General features: G+C 42.1%; 1 protein-coding gene across 3 annotated transcripts in view; it reads left to right on the plus strand.

The window, feature by feature from the left end:
• The window catches only part of PARP14 (poly(ADP-ribose) polymerase family member 14), a 52,072-nt gene extending 32,379 nt beyond the window's left edge, over positions 1-19,693 (plus strand). For all 3 annotated transcript variants that reach the window (XM_030580722.1, XM_030580721.1, XM_030580723.1), the window contains 11 exons: positions 987-1,223; positions 1,467-1,688; positions 3,048-3,141; positions 4,328-4,477; positions 5,768-5,830; positions 6,908-7,075; positions 7,772-7,990; positions 8,091-8,711; positions 11,613-11,758; positions 14,988-15,162; positions 18,873-19,693. In XM_030580722.1, coding sequence (XP_030436582.1) covers positions 987-1,223; positions 1,467-1,688; positions 3,048-3,141; positions 4,328-4,477; positions 5,768-5,830; positions 6,908-7,075; positions 7,772-7,990; positions 8,091-8,711; positions 11,613-11,758; positions 14,988-15,162; positions 18,873-19,162 — 2,385 coding nt within the window. In that variant the 3' untranslated portion in view covers positions 19,163-19,693. The remainder of the gene's footprint in view (positions 1-986; positions 1,224-1,466; positions 1,689-3,047; positions 3,142-4,327; positions 4,478-5,767; positions 5,831-6,907; positions 7,076-7,771; positions 7,991-8,090; positions 8,712-11,612; positions 11,759-14,987; positions 15,163-18,872) is intronic.
• Positions 19,694-25,369: the final 5,676 nt, after the last annotated feature.

Consider the following 25,369-nt stretch of genomic DNA (forward strand, 5'->3'; position numbering starts at 1 on the left):
TTTCCTTCTCAGTTTTCTAACTCTCTCTTCTTTTTCCTTAACGTCTTTGTCTTTTCCCTCTGGCTTTCAGGTTGATGCATTTCTCTTCCATCTCCACCACTTTATTTCTATCCAGTCGTTATCTCCTTGTTCTTTACATCTGTCCCTCTCACTCTTTTTGATTCAGCAATCTCTTCCTTTTTTGTCTGAGGCAGAGAGCATCTTCTGGAGCCTTACTTTTTACCCCTTTTAGTGCCACTCAGAGGATCCACATGATAACCTGCTGTCCATCCTAAGAGTGCTGGCTATGGCTGCCACAGCCTGTAAACGTAACATCCTCTTTTAGTCAGAGCAGTTTACTAGAGCATGATGTACCACACTCCTCTCTGGGACTGACTGTGCTGTTTGCACATCATTCATAACCCATGTTGACCTACAGAGTGAGAGAATTAACTCTTTCCCTCTCCTCTTTCTCTCCTTCAGTTTATTCCTTCTCTTTTTTTCCTCTTTCTCTTCTGTAACTCCTCCATCACTTCCCTTTCCACATAACTGCACCCATGTGGTTGCTCCTACCAGTCATACCAGTTTACCCTGTGGTGGTAACAGGAGCAGAAAGGCATCTGGAATTCAGTAATAGCATCATGCAATATGGGCAGGACCATTACAAGTATGTGATCCCCCTGCAGGAGAATCACATATGGGGTTTTTTCAAATGGACATAGAGACAGTAGAGTAAGAACACAGGATTCTGACATTTCCATGGAAAATAACTGCTGCATAAGGGACAAATTTCGCTCTATTATACTCAAGGTACCCCGCAAAAGTCAGTGGGATGATGTAGGTATAACTGAGCATAATTTGGCCCATTTTGTTCAAAAGATTTGTTTTATTCCAGATTGCTACTTTTTAAATTTGCTTTATTTCTTAAATCTGCAGGTGCTATTATAGTCACTTCGCCTTAAATGTTTCAAGTTTAATCTTATAACCATTATTTGATTTTGTTTAAGACGGATGTCATCGTAAACAGTGTTGCCCGAGATCTACAGCTTGATAAAGGTCCACTCTCTAAAGCCTTGCTGAGCAAGGCGGGTCCGATGCTCCAAGCACAATTATCTGAAGAAGGCCTTGAAAAAGTAGCTAGTGAAGGGTCTGTGTTCAAAACAGATGGATGTAATCTGGGCTGCCATTTTGTGCTTCATGCCATTGTTCCTGGATGGAAAAATGGGCAAGAATCTGTACAGAAGGTAGAAGGCTATTTTCCTAATTCTCATTTGATTGAATGGGTTTCTCAGTTGGCAGTAATGTAGATTTAATGTGTATTCTCCACTGAAATCAGTGGAGCATTTCCTAGGGGTCAGCTCTGTTAATTTGGATATAACTAAGCTCATTTTGAATTAATCCATGTTTAATTATGATATTTTAATATAAAATACACTATTAAAATATTTAACTGCATGTACTAACGTGAACTTCGTTGTGATTCACAGCTCCTAAGAGACATCATCACGGAATGTCTTCAGACTGCTGAGCAACTGTCTTTAAAGTCAATCACATTCCCAGCAATTGGAACAGGGAATTTAGGGTTTCCTAAGCCTGTTGTTGCTAAATTAATGTTTAACCAGGTGTTCAAATTCAGTCGTAAAAAAAAAATTCGGTCTCTTGAGGAAGTTCACTTTCTGTTGCATCCAAATGATACAGATAATATTCAGGTAAACTTGTATCCTATTACTGTGCTTTCTGTTACACATGGGTTAAGGAAATGATGTGAGGCCCAGAATTAGATTACACCATTTTTGTCAGTAGTTTTCTAAAGTCTCATCCTTCTCTCCCTCCTGCCTTTACACCGGGAATGGTCAGCCCTCCTTGCACTGTTGGTTTAGCACCGGTGCAGCTCCACTACTGGTAGCAATGGTTGACGTGTTAGTGTAAACCAGTCACAGGCATGTTTACCACTAAAAGTTAAATAATAGAGTGGTAGAAACACTTGTTGCCAGCCTACTCTGTGCATCCACCATTGCTAGCACTGGTAGAGCTTCACTGGTTCTAGAGCAGTGTTAGGAAAAGCACTGTTGGAAACAAAGACAGTGTGTCTCATGTCATCCTCCAGTGTCAGATTCCCCTTTGGTCTGGAGGCCATTAAATTATGCTTCTTCTGATGTGGGCAGGTGTCAACGTGCTCATTATCATACTAGCCAAGAAAGTATCCTTGGATTTCCATCTTGATGATAATATTCAGGCACTGTCCTATGAGGCGATCTCTGCTCCTGCTCTGATAGAATTGCCATTGGACTCCTCCTAGAATGTAAAACTTCCCTTTGATTCTTCCATACACAGTCACCTGGCTTTCCTGCACAATTTTTTTCTCATTTGCTGGAGCTGGCACAAGTTAACACTGAAATATACCTTAGTCCATGGAGTCATGTGAATCTTTCATGCATAGCCTCAGGTAGCATTCTCTTTCCCCCTCCTCTCTCTGGCTCTGTCTTCACTGAATAATTAACTCAAGTTATCTACGCTTGAGTTTAACTCCTCTTGAGTTCACTTAGCTTGAATGAGAGCAGCAAGCTGTGCTGCTGCAAGCAGCATACAGTGATTGTGTTAGCAGCTGACGAGTTGTGCTAGCTTGAGCTGCCACCTATACTCCCTGATGGGCCATCCAGCTTGAGTTAAAAGCACCACCAAACTTGAGTTTTAAGGGTTTTTGTGTGTGGACAGGAATTGAGTTAGAGGTATCACTCATGTTAGGAATAAGCCCTCTGTCGATGCACCCTATTACATGCTAATTAGACTTTGACTGTACTGCCTGAAGGTGTTAAACCTGAAGCAATTTGCCAGTTTCTCTCCCTTGCTCATAATTTTCAGGGAATCGTGGTTCCTTTATGATTCCAATTTATCAATACTGCCATTCAGTGTTTAATAAGATTGCTCGGTGGACAGCATCTAGTCCATCACCGTTAGTTTTTTCTAAACATTTTTAAATTTAATTTTTACTTTTCAAATCTATATTACTACTGAGAAAACTCTAAAGAAGTGATGTCTACAACTGATGACCATGGTTTTCTTTCTAGGCATTTTCAGATGAACTGCAAAATAGAGCAAGTGGAAATATTACCAATGTCAAAATGCACAATACTATGCGAGAGAATGCCCAGCAAAGACAAGGTAAGTTTTTTTCTTTTGTTAATGTTTTATAAGTTTTATAAATATTCTAGTGATAAGTGAAAATTTAAATTTTTTTTTCCAAATATATATTTTTTGATATTGGTTTGGTGAACATGTCTGTCCCAGTGTTCAAAGTAAGGCAGTGATAATCCTATTAGTAAAAACCAGTAAAAGCAGAAAATTATATCTCGCCAGCAATAGGTTTGTGTATACTAGTAAAAATCATGCCTATAATTCACCACCAGTCATAACAGTAGTAGAAGCTGTAGTGTAGACAGGGCACAGGTATTTTTAGCAGCGTACCAACTGACAAAGATTCTGAGCAGGTATACAGTTTTACTACCACCTGTGATGCCTGCTGAATTACTGGATCATACATCCCATGGGGCCAGGCTTGCTCCTATTAAAATCAGTGGACATTCTGCAAGAAAGTAAGACTGAGGAGAAACAAATGTGAAACTAAATAGTTTTTTTCATTGTCCAACCTGACAGGATTACAAAGAACAGGATAAATATTGCAAACGTAATTAGATTTTTTAAAAAAGAATATAATATTCAGATCCTGGAATAGAGAACCTGCCCAAAGGCTACTGAAAAAAAGTGAGAATCCACAGGCTTGCTTATTTTCATACTAAATCACATTTCCACTCGTATATCCTGCAGTGGGCCCATATGGTATGAGTGTACAATCATACAGGGATCACCTCCGCTCCATGTTCACTGTAAAAGTGTTTTCTGTGCCACCCCAGATTGGAGGGCAGTGATGGGAACAGGTAAAGACAGAGACCAGGGACTTTCCATTTACAATGAGGCAGTGGCTACAACACATTAGCATTGCGGGGCTATGGCTGCTATTTGAGCCTACATATTAGAGCAGCAGCTATAACAGGCTAGGTTGTTTTGAAGTTGTGTGCCCTAGACCCAGGTTGGGGGTGGCTCTCATCTCCCCGGCTCAACTTTCTCCTACACAGTTACCTGGGCTTTGTGTGGGTGAACATGATTTAACTTTTTATTGTAAACTGGGTGTTTCTGTAATCTCCATGGGAATGTGCCAGACAAAAAATCAAACTTTTTGTGAGCTCTCTACTAAATGCACATAGAGGCAGGTGAGTCCCTCACTCTAGGGAATAGAACCTTTGCTGAGATACACTTTTATCCATTTTAATTTCTTTATTTTCCCTTGCAGTTTTCTTTGGGCCCATTACAACCCCAGTACAGGGAGTGCATGAAATGCAGATTGGTTCCATTACATTCCAAATAGCAAGCGGAGACATTACCACGGAAAAGACTGATGTCATTGTAAACATATCAAATCAAACGTTTAACCTCAAAGCAGGTACTTTAGCCTAGTGATTGCGATTAATGAGAAATACATTGTGAGTGGTTTGAGTGCATGCGAAAGGGGATGAGGGAAGAATTTTCAATGTATATAAGTCTTTTTTTATACATTGTGCCTTGACATTTTCAAACTGGGAAAGCTGTACTAGGAAGTGTCTGTATTTTGATATAATTTGTAACACCAGAAAATAATACTGTTCGCCCCGGTATATAGAAAAATCCTATTGAATTTAATAGAGAATGAGAATCTGTCTCTAGAATGTTTAAACCTCCCTATAGAATTCTAAGGTGGGGAATCGTTGTCTGTGATGTTCTGTGTAATGGGATCAGCTGCCTCCCATATACGCCTCATGGCCAGGGGTGCCTCTGCAGTACCTACTAACAATTTCTCCCTCAAAAGGCTTTTTAAACAAACTCCACACGGGCATTTCTGATCCATTCGCCACCCCTTCTCAGGGGTCCAAGTTTATTCACCTAAATAAAGCTCCAAAATAAAACCCAAGAGTTCCAAAACGCAGTCCATCTGTTTTACTCTCTTGTCAGGTCACTCCTAAACTTCTCTGCCTGTAGTCTCAATAGGGAAACCTTACGTCCCAAGGTTTTCTGCTGCAGCCTGATCATTCCCAGCAGTCTCCAATTCATCCTACAGGGGCCTTTCCCACTTCGGCAGACCACTCCCAGGCCCCATCTAGCTGGAGCCTCAGGGTTGTGGCTCTTGCTTCCAAACCCTCCTGGGATTAGGTTCTTCCTTGCAGAACCCTCTTTTACTTTCTGCAGTTTCCTGAACTTCCCCCTGCACTCCAGCCACTTGCTGCCTTTTATTGGGAATTACCTGATCCAATCCAGGTGTGCATCTTTAGTAGTAAGTGTTCACTACCCCTAAGCCCTCCAGCCCTCAAGAGGCAAGCCATCCTGACCCTGTTACAGTCTGTATGAAGTTTAAACATTACATAGGAAGTAAATATTTCTTTTAAATATTATAAGCTTTATAATATTTATAAATCAAGTTATTGATTTCATCCCTATTACATTTTATAGGACTTATCTATAAGGAAGTAACAGTTTTATTTGACCTCATTGGAAACTGTTAGATATTCAGCACTTCTGAAGATCAGGCAAATGCCTTGACAGGCATCTGATGTAGGCTTCTATTTTTTAAAAATCTTGGCCTATACTATTATCAGATGTGAGAGATATTGTGTACTTGGTCTCATTGACCTAGGTGAGACTTTAAGACTACTCTTCATTTATTTGATTTGTCAAACTAATACTGCTTTTCTTATTTTAGGTGTCTCTAAGGCAATTCTGGCAGGTGCTGGATCACAGGTTGAAGCAGAATGTGCTCAGCTAGGTATAAATACAGCATTTGTGATCTGCTTTCTAGAGGTACTGAGCACCCACTGTTTCCACTGAAGGCCGTGGGAGCGGTGGCTGCATACCACTGCTGAAAATTAACCCACTACTGTACTTGTGTTTATCCATGATCTCACAACGCCTTAATTAATTAATATGATGCTTGTAAAACATCTTAAGAGATGTTAAAATAAAGTACAAAGCAAAAGAAAAATCCTAAAGAGATGTCAGCATCATGCTAAATTAAAAGAACCTGCTCTGCTATATGACTCATCCTCTTGTGTCAGTAAAACCCTTCAAAACAGGGCAAAATACAAAGGGTTAGATGGTGCCTTTGGTCATAGCCTGAGCACTAGATGGTACATATTTATATGTAATGAAATAAGCTGCACCACCCAGGGGAAGCCTCAGAGGACATTGTGCTTCTGATACAACCCATTTTTCTGAAGTTAGGAAATAGCAATGTGCTGCTGGCCTATACCAGCAACCCACCGCATCCTCTGCATGGCTCAGAGACAAGTCAAAAAGGAAAGTTCCTACCTTAGCAGAACTTATATCTAATTTTAGACATAATCTATGGAAGAATGATAAATACAACCAATGGAAGATAAAGATCCAACAGGAAACAATAACGAGTTCCGTGTTTGTTAAGTACACATAACTGGAGGGAAGATGGTCAGGGAAGAGGTAAATGTGTAGGTTAGCACTGAAAGGCAATTGCAGGAATTGGGTCTGATGGGAGAGCTGAAAGAGGACTGAGGCTGTGTAGTCCACAGAACCACAGAGGAGAGTCTGAATACCAGTGGAGCACCAAGTTGCACCAAGCTGTCTGAGTGCACAGAGCAAGCAAAGGAGTAAGGCCCGATAAGATGTGGACAGAAGCTGAGCTGTGGCCTTGAAAGCAGGGATGAGGGGTTTGAATCTGGTGCAGAAGGAGATTGGAAGCCAATGCAGGGTCTTAAGGAAAGGGTAGTACAGGCAGGTGAAGATGATGATTTAGAAATGTTTGTATTATGGATAATTAAAGAATTTATCACTTTCTGTCACGCCTTATGTATTTTCTTTCATCTTTCAGCCTCACAACCTCACAATAACTTTATAACCACACAAGCAGGAAACCTGATGTGCAAAAAAATAATTCATCTTGTTGCCCAGAATGATACCAAATCTTTAGTCTCCAAAGTGCTCCAGGAGTGTGAACTGAAGAAGTACACGTCGGTTGCCTTCCCAGCTATTGGAACAGGTTTATGTTTTTGTTGGAAAATAAAACTAAAACCAATCAGCCTTCTTGAGACCAAATTCATCCTGTGTGATTCCATTGACATCAGTGCTCCAGGGATTTGATATACCTGAAAAGTTGATTCTCCTATATTAAGAAAATTGTTGTGGCATTGGGGCACTCAAATAATGTCTAGTGAAGGTCAGAGCAAGGATTTTGAAATGATAAGGAAGCTGGAGATCACTCTTGTTAACTTAAATATGAAAACCATATCAAGTGATTTAAGACTGTCATGTTTTAATGTTAGAAACTTGAGAATATCCATATGATATTACTATCTAGAGAACCATGAATGCTTGTCTCAGCTGATGTTCATGGATATCCCACTGGAAGGTGTCTGTGTGCCTATTCCTGCTGCTACTGAAGTCAATGGAAGTTTCCACTCTGACTTCTGTAGGAGCAGGAACAGGCCTTGGATAGGATATGACCCTATCTCTTTAGGCCTGATTCTTCCTTAGCCCTGCTTCTGCGTTCCTGGATCAACCAAAATATCCATTCAAATCAGTGAAAATCACTGGAATCAAAGAATGCAGGATTGGGCACTATGTTTAAGATCTAGTTTTGTATGGGTCCATTGCTTGAATAAAAGTATATCTGTATTAAATGTCTTTCAACACATTGTAATATATGTATTTTTTTGTATTGTTACATTTGTTACAGGTCAGGCAGGCCTTGATCCAGCAGTAGTAGCTAATAACATGATGGATGCTGTAGTTGATTTTGCAAGTGATAAATCTGTTCAAATTGTGAAAAACATTAAAATTATCATCTTCCAGCCACAACTACTAAGTGTGTTCCTTGCATGCATGCAGAAAAGAGAAGGTACTGCTAATGTACCTGATATGCCTGCATCAGAGTCCTTCTTGTCAAAATGTGCTTGTAAGTAGATGTCTGGTTGTTCATTTTTAAGTTGAGGCATAAATAACCCTTATTTAATTTTAGCAACTGAGTAACTGCAAGTATTTATACTTAATTACAGCATTCTTCGGCTTTGGAAAACAGAAACAGTATTCTTCGGCTACAGAAAAAAAGCCTGCAATGGTTTTGCAAAAGAAAATTGAGAGAACTGTTTTTCAGATTTGTGGTGAAAACCAAAAAAATGTGGAAGATGCTGTATCCTGGATTAAAAACTTGATTTTAAAGGAACAGCATGAAAGCACTATCTCAGATGAATGGATTTTAAGCTTTGATGACCAGGAATATAAGGAACTAGCAGACCTCCAGAAGAAACTGTACATCATTATTCAGCTGGAATGCAAGGATCCTGTGCCCTTTATTCGAGTATCTGGTGTTACCAAAGACGTCCTACGTGCTTGCTTGGAAATTCAACACATGATCAAAAGAGTTAGAGCAGTTCAAGAAGAACAGTCTAAGGCAGAACTTCTCAGCAACCTAGTTGAGTGGCAATATCTAGAAAAGGATCGGTACCTGCCTTTTGACAGGCTAACAAATCTGCGCTTAGAGGATGCTGCAGCATTAAACCAAAAAGAGATTAACATCACCATTTGGAATAAAAACTATAAAGTGGATCTGGAAGCCAAACGTGCCATAGATGACATAGGGAAAAGTATGGTCATTCTAAGAGTCTCAAAAGATGAAGGTGAATGAAAGCTGTTTGGTGTTACTTAGGGCCACGTTGTGTCTAGCTTAGCATGAGTGAGTTGTAGGGAGAATATACAAGGGACAAACAAAGTAGCAATTTGTGTACATATCTGGAATACTAACAGTTCTGAGCAGCCATATACTGGAGAATTGAGAAAGGTGCTAGATTTGGAAACAAAGATGATAAAAGAACAGGAATTACTTGTGGCATCTTAGAGACTAACAAATTTATTTGAGCATAAGCTTTTGTGGGCTACAGCCCACACACACAGAGAGAACATGAAACGATGGGTGTTACCATACACATGATAAGGAGAGTGATCAGTTAAGGTTAGCTATTATCAGCAGGAGAGAAAAAGAACTATTTGTAGTAGTAATGAAAATAGTCCATTTCCAGAAATTGACAAGATGTGAGGAACTGTAGAGGTGGGGGGAATAAGCATGGGGAAATATTTTTACGTTGTGTAATGGCCCATCCACACCCAGTCTTTATTCAAGCCTAATTTAATGGAGTCCAATTTGCAAATTAATTCTAATTCAGCAGTCTCTTGTTGGAATCCGTTTTTGAAGTTTTTTTTTTATTGTAATATTTTGATTTTTAGGTCTGTAATCGAGTGGCCAGGGAGATTGAAGTGTTTTCCAACTGGTTTTTAAATGTTATAATTCTTGACGTCTGATTTGTGTCCATTTATTCTTTTACGTAGAGACCGTCCAGTTTGGCCAATATACATGGCAGAGGGGCAATGATGGCATATATCACATTGGTAGATGAGCAGGTGAACTAGCCTCTGATGGTGTGGCTGATGTAATTAGGTTCTATGATGGTATCCCCTGAATAGATGTGTGGACAGAGTTGGCAACGGGCTTTGTTGCAAGGATAGGTTCCTGGGTTAGTGTTTTTGTTGTGTGGTGTGTGGTTGCTGGTGAGTATTTGCTTCAGGTTTGGGGGCTGTGTGTAAGCAAGGACTGGCCTGTCTCCCAGGATCTGTGAGAGTGATGGATCGTCCTTCAGGATAGGTTGTAGAGCCTTGATGATGTCCTGGAGAGGTTTAAGCTGGGGGCTGAAGGTGATGGCTAGTGGCATTCTGGTACTTTCTTTGTTGGGCCTGTCCTGTAGTAGGTGACTTCTGGGTACTCTTCTGGCTCTGTCAGGCTGTTTCTTCACTTCAGCAGGTGGGTGTTGTAGTTGAAAGAACACTTGATAGAGATGTTGTAGGTTTGTCTCTGTCACATTTGCTCCAACCCCTCAGATAGAGACAAATTTGTTGGTGAAGAGTCAGCATGGTTTTTGTAAAGGGAAATCATGCCTTGCCAATCTACTAGAATTCTCTGAGGGGGTCAACAAGCATGTGGACAAGGGGGATCCACTGGATATAGTGTATTTAGATTTTCAAAAAGCCTTTGACAAGGTCTCTCACCAAAGGCTCTTGAGCAGAGTAAGCAGTGATGGGATAAAAGGGATGGTCTCTCATGGATTGGTAACTGGTTAAAAGATAGGAAACATAGGGTAGGAATAAACAGTCAGTTTTCAGAATGGAGAGAGGTAAATAGTGGTGTCTCCCAGGGGTCTGTACTGGGCCTAGTCCTATTCAACATATTCATAAATGACCTGGAAAAAGGGGTAAATAGTGAGGTGGCAAAATTAGCAGATGATACAAAACTAATCAAGATAGGTAAGTCACAGGCAGACTGCAAAACGCTACAAAAGGATCTCTCAAAACTGAGTGACTGGGCAACAAAATGGCAGATGAAATTAAACATTGTTAAATGCAAAGTAATGCACATTGGAAAACATAATCCCAACTATACATATAAAATGATGGGGTCTAAATTAGCTGTTACCACTCAAGAAAGAGATCTTGGAGTCATGGTGGATAGTTCTCTGAAAACATCCACTCAATGTGCAGCGGCAGTCAAAAAAGTAAACAGAATATTGGGAATCATTAAGAAATGGATCGATAATAAGGCAGAAAATATCATATTGCCTCTATATCAATTCATGGTACATCCACATCTTGAATACTGCATGCAGATGTGGTTGCCCCATCTCAAAAAAGATTTATTGAAATTGGAAAAGGTTCAGAAAAGAGCAACAAAAATTATTAGCAGTGTGGAACAGCTGCCGTATGAGGCGAGATTAATAAAACTGGGACTTTTCAGCTTGGAAAAAAGACAACTAAGGTGGGATATGATAGAGGTCTATAAAATTATGACTGGTGTGGAGAAAGTAAATACGGAAGTGTTATTTACTCCTCATAACACAAGAAGTAGGGGTCACCAAATGAAATTAATAGGCAGCAAGTTTAAAACAAACAAAAGGAAGTATTTTTTCACACAATGCCCAGTCTGTGGAACTCCTTGCCAGAGGATGTTGTGAAAGCCAGGACTATAGCAGGGTTCAAAAAAGAACCAGATCAATTCATGGAGGATAGGTCCATCAATGGCTATTAACCAAGATGAGCAGGGATGGTGTCCCTAGCATCTGTTTGCCAGAAGCTGGGAATGGGCGACAAGGAATGGATCACTTGATGATTACCTGTTCTGTTAATTCCCTCTGGGGCACCTGGCATTGGCCACTGTTGGAAAACAGGATACTAGGCTAGATGGACCTTTGGTCTGACAGCCTTCGTTTGTTTTTACCTGTGAATCTTCGGATGTCTCGCTAAGATAGGTTTATGGCTGCTTTGAACTGCCAGAAGGGTGGAAAGCAGCCTGGGTGCATCTGTAAATCTGACCCAGAAGCCATGGATTATGCATTCTCTTGACAAAGAATGGCATTAATTAGAGATTGGATAATAAATGGGTGTTCTACTTTCAGAAAGGATTTGTAATAAGGCATATGGCTGCATAACCAGAGGAATGTAGTGTAAATAATATTAACAGAATGTTTACTTTTCAGGTAAACAGTTAATAACTCTCCCTGAAGAGTGGTGTGATATGAAACAAGAACGTGTCAAAGTGGTGGAGATACATCCAGAAATGAAAGAATATCAAGATGTTCAGATGAAGTTTCAACAGACGTGTTCAGCATTCAAAATTGATAAGGTAAAATGCTGGCCTGGTTTCTGAGCCTAGATATCTTGGTGACTGGCACTAGATTAGATAACGAAGAGTGGATGAAGAGTTGATTTAGATTTCTAAAATTTGGACAGTTCCTTGATAGGAGAGGAATGATTAATAGATTTGTACATTCCAAGATCCGAAAGGATCATTCTGAGCATCTAGTCTGACCACCTGTGTAAAACAGGCCATAGAACTTCCTCAAAATAATTCATTTTGAACAAGTGCAGATCTTTTTAAAAAACATCCAATCTTGATTTTAAAGTTGTGAGTGATAGAGACTCCACCAGGACAAGTGGTAAATTGTTCCATTTGTTAATTACCCTTGCCATTAAAAATATATGCCTTCTTTCCAGTCTGAATTCGTCTAGCTTCACCTTCCAACCATGAGCAGACATAGTGAAGAACATCCTTTCCTAGTCTGTTTGTATTTATTATAGAGAGAGAGAGATCCTATTATTGCTTTGGAGAAGGAAGCTCAAAAAAGAAGCTAAGCTATGACAGATATAGCACCAGCTTTCGGAAGTCTAGCAAAGTCAGTCTGCCCAACCTTACAGTGAAACTGCTTCTCAGAACAAATCTTCTCAAGACAGTGCTGAGAATGGAGGCTGGTGATGGAAAGACATCAGCACTATCTTTCTTCCACCCTACATCTCGGACCAGAACCTCTTCTGGTGTAAATCAGCTTCATTTCATTGAAGCCAATGAAATGATGCTGGTTTATATCAGCTGAATATCTGGGTCCTGATCTCCTGTGACAGGTCTTCTTGGGAGGGAAGCTCATCAGTCTGCTAGCATCTATCAAAAGAATTTAGGAGATCATCTCTCCTCTCTAGAATCTTTATGAGTTGGTTGATGGCCCCTCCCCTATTCCCTTTTAGAGAGTGGCCAGCATTCCCCTTTCAGAAACTTGAGATGCTTCGTGGAGATTTCCCCTGGAACCTCCAGATTCCTTCTGAGAGCTTTCTAGGTGTAACTAGTCAAGAAAAGCAAGACCCAATAGCTCCTCTAATTGGTTCCACTGCTGTGCTTCTTTAAGAGCTAACTGCACACTAGAGATTACTACACACAGGAAATTCCTTACAAAAAATATAATAAAAAGGGACTTGACCATGAAGACGGTTGCTACCATTATATCTACACTAGCTTTTTTCCTAAAATGTCTCCCTACTGCATTACGTGCAGCTCTGCCAGTGGGAGCATACTATAGACGGTTGCTGGGGTTATAATCACCATGTAGTCTAACCCTGCTGAGAGCAAGTCTAGGCAACATGGGGTCAGATTTTTAAAGGTACATCTCTACCCAGATATAACGCGACCTGATATAACATGAATTCGGATATAATGCGGTAAAGCAGTGGGGAGCCCTGGGCCCTTTAAATCCCCGCCCGAGCCCAGCTGCCGGAGCCCCAGGGCTCCGGCAGCCAGGCTCGGGTGCGGATTTTAAGGGCCAGAGGCTCCAGCTGCTGCGGGTAGCCCCGAGCCGTTTAAAGTGCTGCCCAAGCCCCACTGCCAGTGGTGATTTAAAGGGCCCAGGGCTCCCCGCAGCAGCTGGAGCCTCTGGATATATATACCTCTGGATATAACGCGGTAAGATTTTTTGGCTCCCACGGACCGCGTTATATCGAGGGAGAAGTGTATTTAGGTGCCTAAAAATTCAGATAGGCCCCTAGTGGTTGAAATCAATGGGAGTTAGACACCTAAGTACCTTTTAAAATCCCACTCGGCTCCTGTCTACATCTTTATGAGCCTAAATGTCTTTAAAAATCTGGCCCATGGTGTTTAAAACACTGGCTGCCAGCACCTTGTCTGCTCTAGCACTTCCACTGTTATTGCCAGCAATGCAATTGCACCAGTGGTACTACAAAGATGGGAGACTTCAGGAAAATTGCTAGTGTAGATAAAGCCAACATCTTACCTACTGGTGTGTGCAAACAACCTGCTAGCTTGATGATTTGGGAGAATATTAAGGATCTACAAAAAGAATCTTAATGAACAATAGGAGAAGGTACCTTTCCACTTCCTCTCCTATAAAAGATGTTCTGCCCACTGGCCGTCTCCTTCTCTTTTCCAGACCAAATGCTGCCAGTTTCTTCTCCACTTGCTGAGGAGAAAAGACAGATAAACAATACATAATCATTTAATTTTATGCAAAATCCCTCTTTTGAAATACCTTAAATCTTCTAACATGTCCCGAAGCAGGACTTTAGACCTACCAGTTATAATAATTGTTACATCGGTACAGATGCGCCATCCTGCTCAAGTCTAAATGATGGCGATAGATTGGGATGTTCTGCTACACAGATTACCACATTGCTAATACACACATGCATACACTTATTTAGCTGGCTATAGGCCTGGTGGGACACTGTTTCCTTTCAGATACACTTCATGGCTGGTCTCTACTCTTTTCCTTTTGTTGCATGCTGATCATCACAAGAAGCTACCACATCATCATATAATAGCAAGACAGTAACAACATGCACTAAAACTGGTGATCTCCCCATCATATTTTGATATATTTTAACTACAGCAACATGCCATTTGAAAGCTAGCACCTCACTGAAGATGTATAAAAGATATGGGACAGCAGTGAAATGATACAGAGAGAATCTAACTAATTAACCTTTTCCTAAATGGATATGTTATTTTTGTAACTACTACTTCTCTTACTGCACATTCTAAATATTTTGTATTCCTGTTAACCAACTATAAAAATGATATATCAGTCACAGAATGAGGCTCTGAAAGCAAAATATTTTGTATCACCTTGTGGGCCAGGTGTTGCTCTCAAGTGATGCCAATATCAATCTGGTTTAATTGCAGATATTGGTCATTATCAATATCGTGTCTCATTTTTTAACTTTGTAGATTGAGAGCATACAACATCCTTACTACTGGCAGGCCTACCTAGTAAAGAAGCAGGAGATGGATACCAAAAATGGCAGCACAAACAATGAGAAGCTTCTATTTCATGGAATACCTAGTGCTGCCTCTGTCATAACTAATCACAATGACACAATCAATGCCAGTCACACAATCAGTTAAACCCATGTCAATTTGGAGAAAGTACATTGTTTAATGGAGTTACTCAAGAGAAATATCAGTGTAAATGGGGCTAGAAAATGCCCCTTTGTAATTAATCATGTTTTTCTGATTTGATGCCAAGGGTTTTGGTCATTATCAATCATATTTCATTTTCCTAACGTTGTAGATTGAAAGGATACAAAATCCATTCTACTGGCAGACCTACCAGATAAAAAAGCAGGAGATGGATTCCAAAAATGGCAATACAAATAATGAGAGGCGTCTATTTCATGGAACAACAAGTGGCTCATTAACCATTATTAATAATAAAGGATTTAATCGCAGTTACGCCGGAATGAATGGTAATATGAAATTTAAAGCATGTTGCTTTCTTACGCAGGGGATAAAATAGGATGACAAGGTGTAACAGTATCATGCCGTCTATATACACATGCCTCAGATGCACAGTGATTCCTTATTGGCCCTGGAGACTATTCCTTTCTGTACATAAGTTGTATTCTGTATTTGCCTCAGCTGTGCTCCACTGCAGTCATGACTCAGCTTTAGAAGTAATAATACAATAATGATTCTTAACACTTCTGCACTTCCTTTCATCAGAAGATCTCAGAGCACTTGACAAACATTAATGCATTTAGGCTCCTGTACCACCCATGTAAAGCAAGGAAGTATTATCCTCGTTTTATAGATGGGGAAACCATGACATAAAGAGGTTAAGCATCTTGCCAAGGGACCGATAACTGAACTGAAAATAGACCTCGGGAGTTTCAACTACCAGCCCTCTTTTTGTATATGCCAAATAGTGCATCAAAGATACATGTGTGCATCCAACATAAAATAAAATTCAAATGTGATCAACTGATTAAGTTCTCTTGTGAGCCTAGAATCAGCAAGGTGCTTTTATGAGACAGTGTTACTTTAAAAGTTAAACTAGTTGTTTTGCTGACAGCCCCATCACAGTCTGGTTAGTGGATGCATTCATCTTCTATTTATATCAGTCTGGATTGTCTCCCTTCACAGGTAGATCTCACACCTGCCACATTCAAGAAGGATAAACCTCCTTTGCAGAATGGAAAGGGGTGGAGAATGGCAGATCAGAAAGATTTGTGAATTGGCTGGGAGCGTATAAGTAATTTGTCCATTTGGTCCTGTAAAGGTTAATCAGAAAAGATAATACAGCATAGTGCTAAATGTTCTTTTTGGTATGGGGACAACTGTGATCAGACTGAGTCCCTGGTGAAGCAGTTCTAATGGATCTGTGCTGCCAGGGAGCTGGGGGAGGACCTGACCTGGATTGGCCAAAAATGGAAATGAGCCCCACAGTCTGTTCTGTAGGGGTGAACCCCACTCCTCAAAACAAAATGATAGAGGAGGAATTCTGCAGGGAGATTCTCTAGATGTCTTGTTCCAGAGTCTTCTCACTGGCCCCCAGTTTTATAAAGTACTGAGAGACAATACTATTACTTCTGTATAACTGACAATATTGTGTCAGATCATCCATCTTTCTGTCTCTGCTTCCCTTATAAGCTCCAGTGTCCCTCCAGAAACTCCTTGTTCGTTTCCCATTTTCAAAACCCCCCATCTCTGCCTTCTTCCAGGAAATACCCCTCATTTTCCATATTGATTGGTGCACTAGTTACACCTAAGATAGAGATACAGAGATAACCATTAAAAGATAACATTTGCCAACCTACCATACATCTGATTTATTTTCTGTTCAAGGTGTCAGAATAAAGTGGTATCTCAGGTACTGCTGTCTGGAAAATGCTGTTGGCAAATACTGGGGTTTTTTTTGTTTTTTTTTTTAAATAATGTTCACTGTGGACAAATAGAGCATCTCACATGGCTATGACATGTAGCTCTAATATTTGCCTGTTGTTTTCAGTATGATGTACTGATAATATCTAACCCTTACAATCCTACCCAATTTCCCGGTAGATGACACTTGGAAGCTGAGTACCTCGTGGGGGCTGGAAGTAGTTCTTGCCTGTGTATTTATCTAGGATTTGCAGGACTGTGTTGAGAGTGGGATGGGTGGGTCTTTGTGGTTTATTTTTCTGGTGTGGAGAGATTATAGGAGGAGAGTTTAGGCAGCTGATAGTTGCTATGTGTTTGGGGTGAGTGTGTATGTAGTAGGAGGTTTCAAAAGCTGGGATTGGACTCAGATTCCTTATGGGTGAGGGTAAAGGGAGAATTAGGCTGCTTTGCCCGTCTGTGAATGAATATAGTTGTCTGCAGAAGCTCAGTGTAGTTTAATATGCTCATCTTCAGTGTTCTGCTGTGCCTGTTTTAGCTAATGACTCACTGCTCCAATGGAAGCTCTAGGAGGCATTGTGTTTGAAACAGAAAGTGTCTCTCAAAGGTCTGGGGAATGTGGCTGATGCATTAGCCTTGGAGAGTATGCAGCATCTGCTCTCCTCTCCACCTAGACAATTCTTCTCAGGTCTACTTTTATCTTTGACAGTGTGTCTCAGATCAGGACACAGTTGTTTGTAACCAATCAACATGTTTTTATTAATTCACCCAGAACCCCATAGATATATAATCAACAGTTGTCAGGTCTTCAGTATTTCTAATACATTTCTCAATCTTCAGGTCATTCTGCAAGATGTAAAAATGCACTTTGTCTAGGGTTTGATTTAAATGGGCTAGTTTAACACATCAAAACACTTGTTTAAAAGTTTGCTTTGACCTTCTATTAGTCTAGTTTGCTTGAACTTACAAGGAGAAACATTTTTATAGAATCACTTAGTTAAAATACTCAAATTTCCTTGAAATCTGACTAGAAAGTGTGCAGACCCAACCAATTTCTTATTCCTAGTGGAAGAGAGCTTCCAATTTCAATTTATCTGTGATTCCTTAGACATGCCTCAGACATTTAAGATGAGGATTGTTGATCTTCTATTGTGAGCAAGCAGAGGTGGGGTGGACAAAGGTACATTTTGTAACCTCGGCTTGTAACAATGAAACAGCTGCCATATGAGGAGAGATTAATAAGACTGGGACTTTTCAGCTTGGAAAAGAGCTGACTAAGGGGAGATATGATTGAGGTCTATAAAATCATGACGAGTGTGGAGACAGTAAATAAGGAAGTGTTATTTACTTCTCATAACACAAGAAGTGGTGGTCACCAAATGAAATTAATAGGCAGTAAGTTTAAAACAAACAAAAGGAAGTATTTTTTCACGCAACGCACAATCAACCTGTAGAACACCTTGCCAGAGGGTGTTGTGAAGGCCAAGACTGTAACAGCGTTCAAAAAAGAACTAGATAAGTTAATGGTGGATAGATCCATCAATGGCTATTAGCCAAGATGGGCAGCGATGGTGTCCCTAGCCTGTTTGCAAGAAGCTGGGAATGGGTGACCGGATGGATCACTTGATGATTACCTGTTAATTCCCTCTGGGGCACCTGGCATTGGCCACTGTTAGAAGACAGGATCCTGGGCTAGATGGACCTTTGGTCTGACCCAATATGGCCATTCTTATGTTCTAACCTTGTTTGTATACTCAATGGAGAGATCACTTTCCTGATTTAAGGGCTGGAAGGTGTATCGTTATTAACAATATATTCAAGGCATATTTGATATCTGTGCACTTCATGCCCATTCTGCTTATGAAATACTATTTGTTTTAGCAATTTTCTCCAGATATCAGTAAGAAGGAATGGGCCCCAGTGCAAGAAACATGGTGCCACTGCAGTCATGACATCTGTAACACCAATCTATTAAATTGTAGTGTGAAAGAGATTCCACAGAGGATAAACAGAGAGAGTGTGTGTAATGTCCTGCAGCAGCTCCACAGTGAGAAAAGAACCTGGAGCTAAGTGATAAACTGCCAGCTCGATATTATCACACTTGACATTGATAAAAGGCTCCCTGCCAAATAAGTCTGAAATTAGAGCTACAGCACCATTCCAATCCCAGATGTCATTTTTTTTTTTTTATTCATGGCAAGGTTTGGTGAAGGTTGTAGGCATCTTGGATATAGAAAAGTGAAAGACAAATGATGGTTGCTCATGAAAATTTCTAAAATCTTTCTCTTTCTGATCACAGCTGCATACTATGGGAATGGAACCTACTTTGCTGTCAGTGCCAGTTATTCTGCCCATGATACCTACTCAAAACCAGATGCAAATGGGAAAAAATACATGTACCTGGCCCGAGTCCTCGTTGGAGAATATTGTGCTGGACAAAAAGGAATAATTGCACCACCATCAAAAAGCAACACTGATCCTACAGATCTGTTCGATAGTGTGACTGACAATAAGACAAATCCATCGATGTTTGTCATATTTAATGACATTCAAGCTTACCCGGAATATCTTATTACTTTCACTAAATAAGCATTCTTGGTTACATGCAAGAGACTTTTAATCTTTATTTTGTAAGATTACCTCAAAGACCATAAATTAGTGAGAAAACATTTGTGATGAAGGATGGTAAAACATACTTCACTATGTTAGCTTTTTAAAGTTTGATTGCTATGCATATGCCCAGTTGCTTAAATACAGTTTTGTAATAGTCAAAAAACAAGACAGCCTATTTTAAAAAAATATTTGCAGCTACTAGAACGGGTGGGCAAACTACGACCTGGGGACCACATCCGGCCCTTCAGACATTTTAATCCGGCCCTCGAGCTCCTACTGGGGAGTGGGGTCCGGGGCTTGCCCAACTCTGGCGCTCTAGCTGGGGGGGTGAGGTTGGGGGTTTGCCTGGCTCCCAGAAGCAACGGAATGTCTCCCCGCCCCGGCTCCTATGCGTAGGGGCAGCCAGGGGGCTCACACGTTGCCCTTGCCCCAAGTGCGGCACCCGCAGCACCCATTGGCTGGGAACCGCAGTCAGTGGGAGCTGCAGGGGTGGCACCTGTGGATGGGGCAGCGCACAGAGCCGCCTGGCCATGCCTCAGCATAGGAGCCAGAGGAGGGACATGCCGCTGCTTCCAGGAGCTGCTTGAGGTAAGTGCTGCCCAGAATCTGCATCCCTGACCCCCTGAGCCAGCCCTGATCCCCCTCCCGCCCGCCAAACCCCTCAGTCCCAGCTTGGAGCACCTTCCTGCACTGCCAACCTCTCATCTCCAGCTCTACCTCAGAGCCCAGGCACCCAGCCAGAGCCCTCACCCCCACCCTGCACCCCAACCCTCTGTCCCAGCCCAGAACCCCCTACCATACCCTGAACTCATTTCTGGCCCCATCCCAGAATCCGCACCCCCAGCCAGAGTCCTCACCCCTCCCACACCCCAACCCCCAATTTCGTGAGCTTTCATGGCCTGCTATACAATTTCCATACCCAGTTGTGGCCCTCAGGCCAAAAAGTTTGCCCACCACTGTATTAGAACATGGAAACAGTTTACACTGCATGAATTTTCCAGTTCAGTTTTCAAAAATAAAAACTGCTCAATTACATTACATATCAACCAAATGAAAAATATTCTTGCATTGTATCCAAACACATTTTAATAATTAGTATCTTATTCAGAATTATGACTGAGCACAATTAATAATTCTACAAGCCAGTTATTCAGTTCTGGAGTTTGTATATTTTACAGCAGAGTAATGTAAATCAAGGAACAAAAACTTAAAATAGTATCAATTAATAAATGAATATCCTAAGCCTTATGATGCTAATATACTGAACAATTGTACTTCAGACAGTTAGCTTCTTACTCTGTCTGTATCTTTATGCAAGATGTCATCATGTTACATTTATAGTATCTGCAATAAAGCTGAATTAGTTATAGTAAATGGTTATTGCATGTTGTGTTATACTGATAGTATTTGCTCTGAGGTAGTTTGTATTTCTGTTAAATCTCTTACTGTGTTTTCATAATTCATCTATGAAAATATGGACTGCAAATTTTCTAATCAGGTTTCGCTTTTTTAGAAAAACTTCACACTCAGGATTTTTCTATATGACTAGACCATAACTTAAAATGACATTTAAAAGCTGTACATAACAGCAATATCACATTCCATAATCTTTCATTCGGCAGCAGCACATATTATGTTTGTTCCTCCAATGACCCCCAGATCCTTCCAGCTTTGGGAGGAACCATTTATTCTTGTCTTCTGGACTCTGGGGTTGCCCTCTCCACTGTTACTGTCAAGCCGAAGAAGGGAAGCCTCATGAATAAAAGTATTCCGGTAACGGGTATAGGCGGAAAGTCATTTGACTGTTCTGTGTTGCAGGAGGCTACTGTGGAAATCTCTGGTGTCTCCGCCTCCCATGCCTTTTTGCTAGCTCCGGATTCCCCAGTTAGCCTCTTGGGCAGACACCTGTTGTGTAAATTGCATGCTCAGATCTTTTTTTCAGATGACAAGATCATTCTCCGGTTACCTCAAAATCAACTTCCCCAGCTGTGTGCTGTTCTGACTCAGGCTTCAGAGGACTCGATCCTGCCTGCAGACCCGATCCTACCCGAGCGACTCAGACAGGAGGTAAAAGCCTCCCTATGGAGCACTTTAAAAACAGACTTGGGCACTCTCCGGACAGAACCAGTGCATATAATCTTGAAGCCAGGCATTGTAATTCCTCGAATTCGTCAGTACCCCATCCCCCAAGAAGCTCTGCTAGGCCTCGAGAACCTTATCAACACATTCCTGGGTTGGGAGTGCTAGTTCACACCAAGTTTCCTTTCAATACCCCCATTCTGCCAGTCAGAAAACCTGACATGGATCCAGAGGGAAAACCAGTATACCGATTTGTCCAGGACTTGCGTGCAGTGAATAAAGTCGTTCAGGCTAGACACAACGTGGTACCTATCCTCACACTATCCTGACTGCCATTCCAGCAGGTACTGCTTGCTATTCAGTAATAGACTTGTGTAATACCTTTTTCAGTATTCCCCTAGATCGAGACAGCTGGGATATCTTTGCATTTACATGGACGGATCCAGAGCCCGGGAGGGCAGAACAACTGACCTAGACTCAGCTACCACAAGGATATGTTGAATCACCAACCATTTTCTCCTCTATCCTGACACGCGATTTAGCTGATATTAAGCTACCTGGTGGGTCCACTTATCTCTTGAATGTGGATGACGTCCTGGTTTGTTCTCCTGATCAGGTAACATGCGAAACAGACAATATTTACTTGCTAAATTGCTTGGTAGATAAGGGACATAAAGTGTCCCCTTCTAAGCTTCAGTTTGCCAAGGACCAGGTAACCTACCTCGGCCATGTACTGACCCCAGGACATTGAGCTCTATCTAGTGCCCGTATCCAGTCAATCCTTAACATCCCACGGCCAGAGACTAAAAGTGAAATGCGGGGATTTTTAGGCCTTGCAGGATTTTGCCGTTCTTGGATTCAAGGTTTTGGAGAAATGGCAAAGCCCCTTTATGAGCAGATAACCCATGATGCCGAGGAGCCCCTGCACTGGAATTCTGGAGCTATCAAAGCCTTTCAGGAGGTTAAAACAGCCTTGGCCTCAGCCCCAGCCCTTGGGCTCCCCGATTATCGGAAGCCCTTCATCTTCTGTGTGCATGAGCGACTAGGGGTGGCCTCGGGTGTCCTGTTCCTTGGGACTTTTGGGCCCAAGGAACGACTTGTGGCCTACTATTCACAATAATTGGATCCGGTGGCACAAGGCTTTCCTAGTTGCCTTCGGGCGATGGCTGCTGCTGGCCTTCTGGTACCCCAAGCAGAGAAAGTTACTTTAGGCCATCCGATGGTCCTACAGACCCCACATGTGGTCCAACTACTGCTAGTCCAAAAGGGCACTCAACATTTAACCTCTCAGAGACTGACCTATTTGGAAGTTTCTTTATTGTCCAGAACCAATTTGAAGATTGAGCAATGCCATACCTTGAACCCTGTGACCCTTTTACCTTTTTCGGACAACGATCATAAGCCTTCACATGATTGTCTTCAAGTAGTGCATTACCAGGAAAAACCTCAACCAGATCTTTCAGATGTGCCCATTCCAAATGCTGACCTGGAACTGTATACAGATGGCTCAGCACGGGTCGTGGAGGGCCAACGAATATCTGGATTTGCAGTATCTACCCAGATTGAGGTATTACAGTCTGCACTCCTGGGACCCTCCACCTCAGCCCAGGCAGCAGAATTGGTAGACCTCACCCAAACATGTGAGCTGGCAGCAGGTCAGTCTGTAAACATCTATACTGATTCGAAATATGCTTTTGGCATTTGCCATGCCACGGGCCAACTCTGGCACTCTCTCCATTGGCACTAAAACAGCACATGGGCCCTTAATTCTTTTTATTCTATTAAAGGCCGTGCACCTGCTATCCGAGATTGCCATTATTCATGTTCATGCCCACCAGAAGGGAAATGATCCCACCATCCGTGGGAACCGATTGGCTGATGCAGCATCAAAAGCGGCCTCCCTACAACCTTATATTACCAACCAAATGGTGCTCGCACCCTCTCCCCCATCAACACCGGTCCCATTTGTCCCTGAACCATCAGAGGTTAGTCACTGGGAAGATGTAGGGGCCACTAAGACACCAAGGGGGGAGTGGCAGCTACCTGATGGGAGAAGAGCCTTGCCCTGGGCTGCTCTGCGGCCTGCCCTATTTAAACTACACCAAGAAACACATGGCGGAGCAGAGGCCATGGCAGCTATTGTGAACAGACTTTGGTATGCCCCTAGGGTATTCCAGGAAGCTAAAAGAGTCCTTTTCACTTGTGACATTTGTGCAAAATTCAATCCAAGGGGGGATCCAAAAGGCCTCCTGGAGCAAGGTTATGGGCATATACGCCCTTTGAACGGCTCCAAATTGATTACTCAGAGATGCCCAAGTGCCCAGGCTACAAGTATCTTCTTGTAATTGTATGCCAATTGACTGGCTGGACCGAAGCATTCCCGACTAGACGAGCAACTGCCTTGGAAATGGGGAAAACCTTATTGAACCATATTATTCCTAGGTTTGGTCCTCCTAGGTCTATTGACTCTGATCAAGGGACTCATTTCACTGCCCAGGTTATTCAATAGATTGCAAAGGCCCTAGGTATCACCTGGCTTCTACATACTCCTTGGAGACCACCATCTTCTAGGCAAGTGGAAAGAATGAACCAAACTTTAAAGCTTAAGCTCTCCAAAATATGTGCACAGACTGGGTTAAAATGGCTTCAGGCTCTGCCTTTGGCCCTCTTGGCAGTTCAAACTGCCGCTAGAGGTCGGCTTGGTCTCTCACCTTTTGAACTTTTATTTGGCAGGCCATACACCAGGTTTGCTGATCTAGGACCTTTGACTGATTTAGCCACCTGGGGGGAAGAGGAGTTGACCAGATACTGTTTCCCTCCAAAATACTCTCATGTCTCTTCACAGGTATGCAGCCCAATTTCAGTCCTTACCTGCTGATGTACCTGCTCATTGGATCCAGCCAGGGGATTGGGTCTATGTACAAGAGTGGAAAATTGAGCCTCTCCAACCCCGGTGGGCTGGCCCTTTTCAAGTCCTTCTTACCTCCCACACTGCAATTCAAGTAAGGGAACGGGATACCTGGATCCACCACACCCTAATCAAGCTAGCCCCTAGGCTGAGGCCAGAAGCAGACGACATCGGACTTCGAGGGAGTACCGCCAGCTCTTCCCACCGCGACCTGGAAGAGCCAGAAGCAGACAATACCTGGAAAACTGAACTTCTCGAGGGACTAAAGCTTTTGTTCTGACGAACAAAATCATGAGACTTTGTGACTATGGGTTCTCAGTCGGTGCTGCGGTGGCTATTATTTCTGAGCCTGCCCCTTGTACAAGCTAACCCGCAACCAGTGGCTAAACCTCTTCAGCGACTGGTCATGTTGGGACACTTGTCTGACTGTTGGTTGTGTCACTGAACTCATTCTGAGGAAGGAGTAGGACTGTGGGCTACACCTTTAAACCTCTCTGAAACTCTTTCCCTACAAGTGGTGCGGAAAGCTGAGTGGTGGTGGAAAGGAGAATACCAGTCTGATAAGTATGGGAAAATGTCTGAGGTTTGGTATCATAGTTGGGAGGCCCAAGGGGTCCCTCTCTTCGATATCCTTGGGTTTGGGTATAAGTTGGCCCTATGTTTTGAGGCTGTTGATGGGACCAGGAAGGACCTGGGTTACATCCCCTTACAAGCCTGTGATCAAACCCTTAGGTTTAGTGTTAGAAATGGAACCTTTTATCCCTTAAATTTGGTGTAGTCACCCAGAGACTTCCCTGCCAGTTTCAAAAGGCCTATATTGTGAAATTGACAGGCGAACGTTATCAAGGGGAGTGGTTTCCTTCATTTCTTCCCTTGGGTCCCATAAATGAGACCCATGCATATTATATGGATGTCTCCTCTGGCATTTTATCACCTCACTCATGCCTTGTAAAAATCTCTGAATGCCGGGGGGCGCTAGTAAGCTTTACATAACATTTGTTTGCTGTTACGTACTGTGGGGCTATCTTAAACAACACCCACAACATGGGACATTTGAATGCATCCCATTGGCGGTGCCGGGGCAGGGTATTTGGCAACTCCAAACATCGAGATGTTAGTATAGATTGGCGCCACCAAGTAGCAGGAAGCTCCCTCACCCTTTATTTACAGAGCCCCGGTCTATATTTTATTTGTGG

Source organism: Gopherus evgoodei, chromosome 11, assembly GCF_007399415.2.
Source record: "Gopherus evgoodei ecotype Sinaloan lineage chromosome 11, rGopEvg1_v1.p, whole genome shotgun sequence".
NCBI classification, from domain to species: Eukaryota; Metazoa; Chordata; order Testudines; family Testudinidae; genus Gopherus; species Gopherus evgoodei.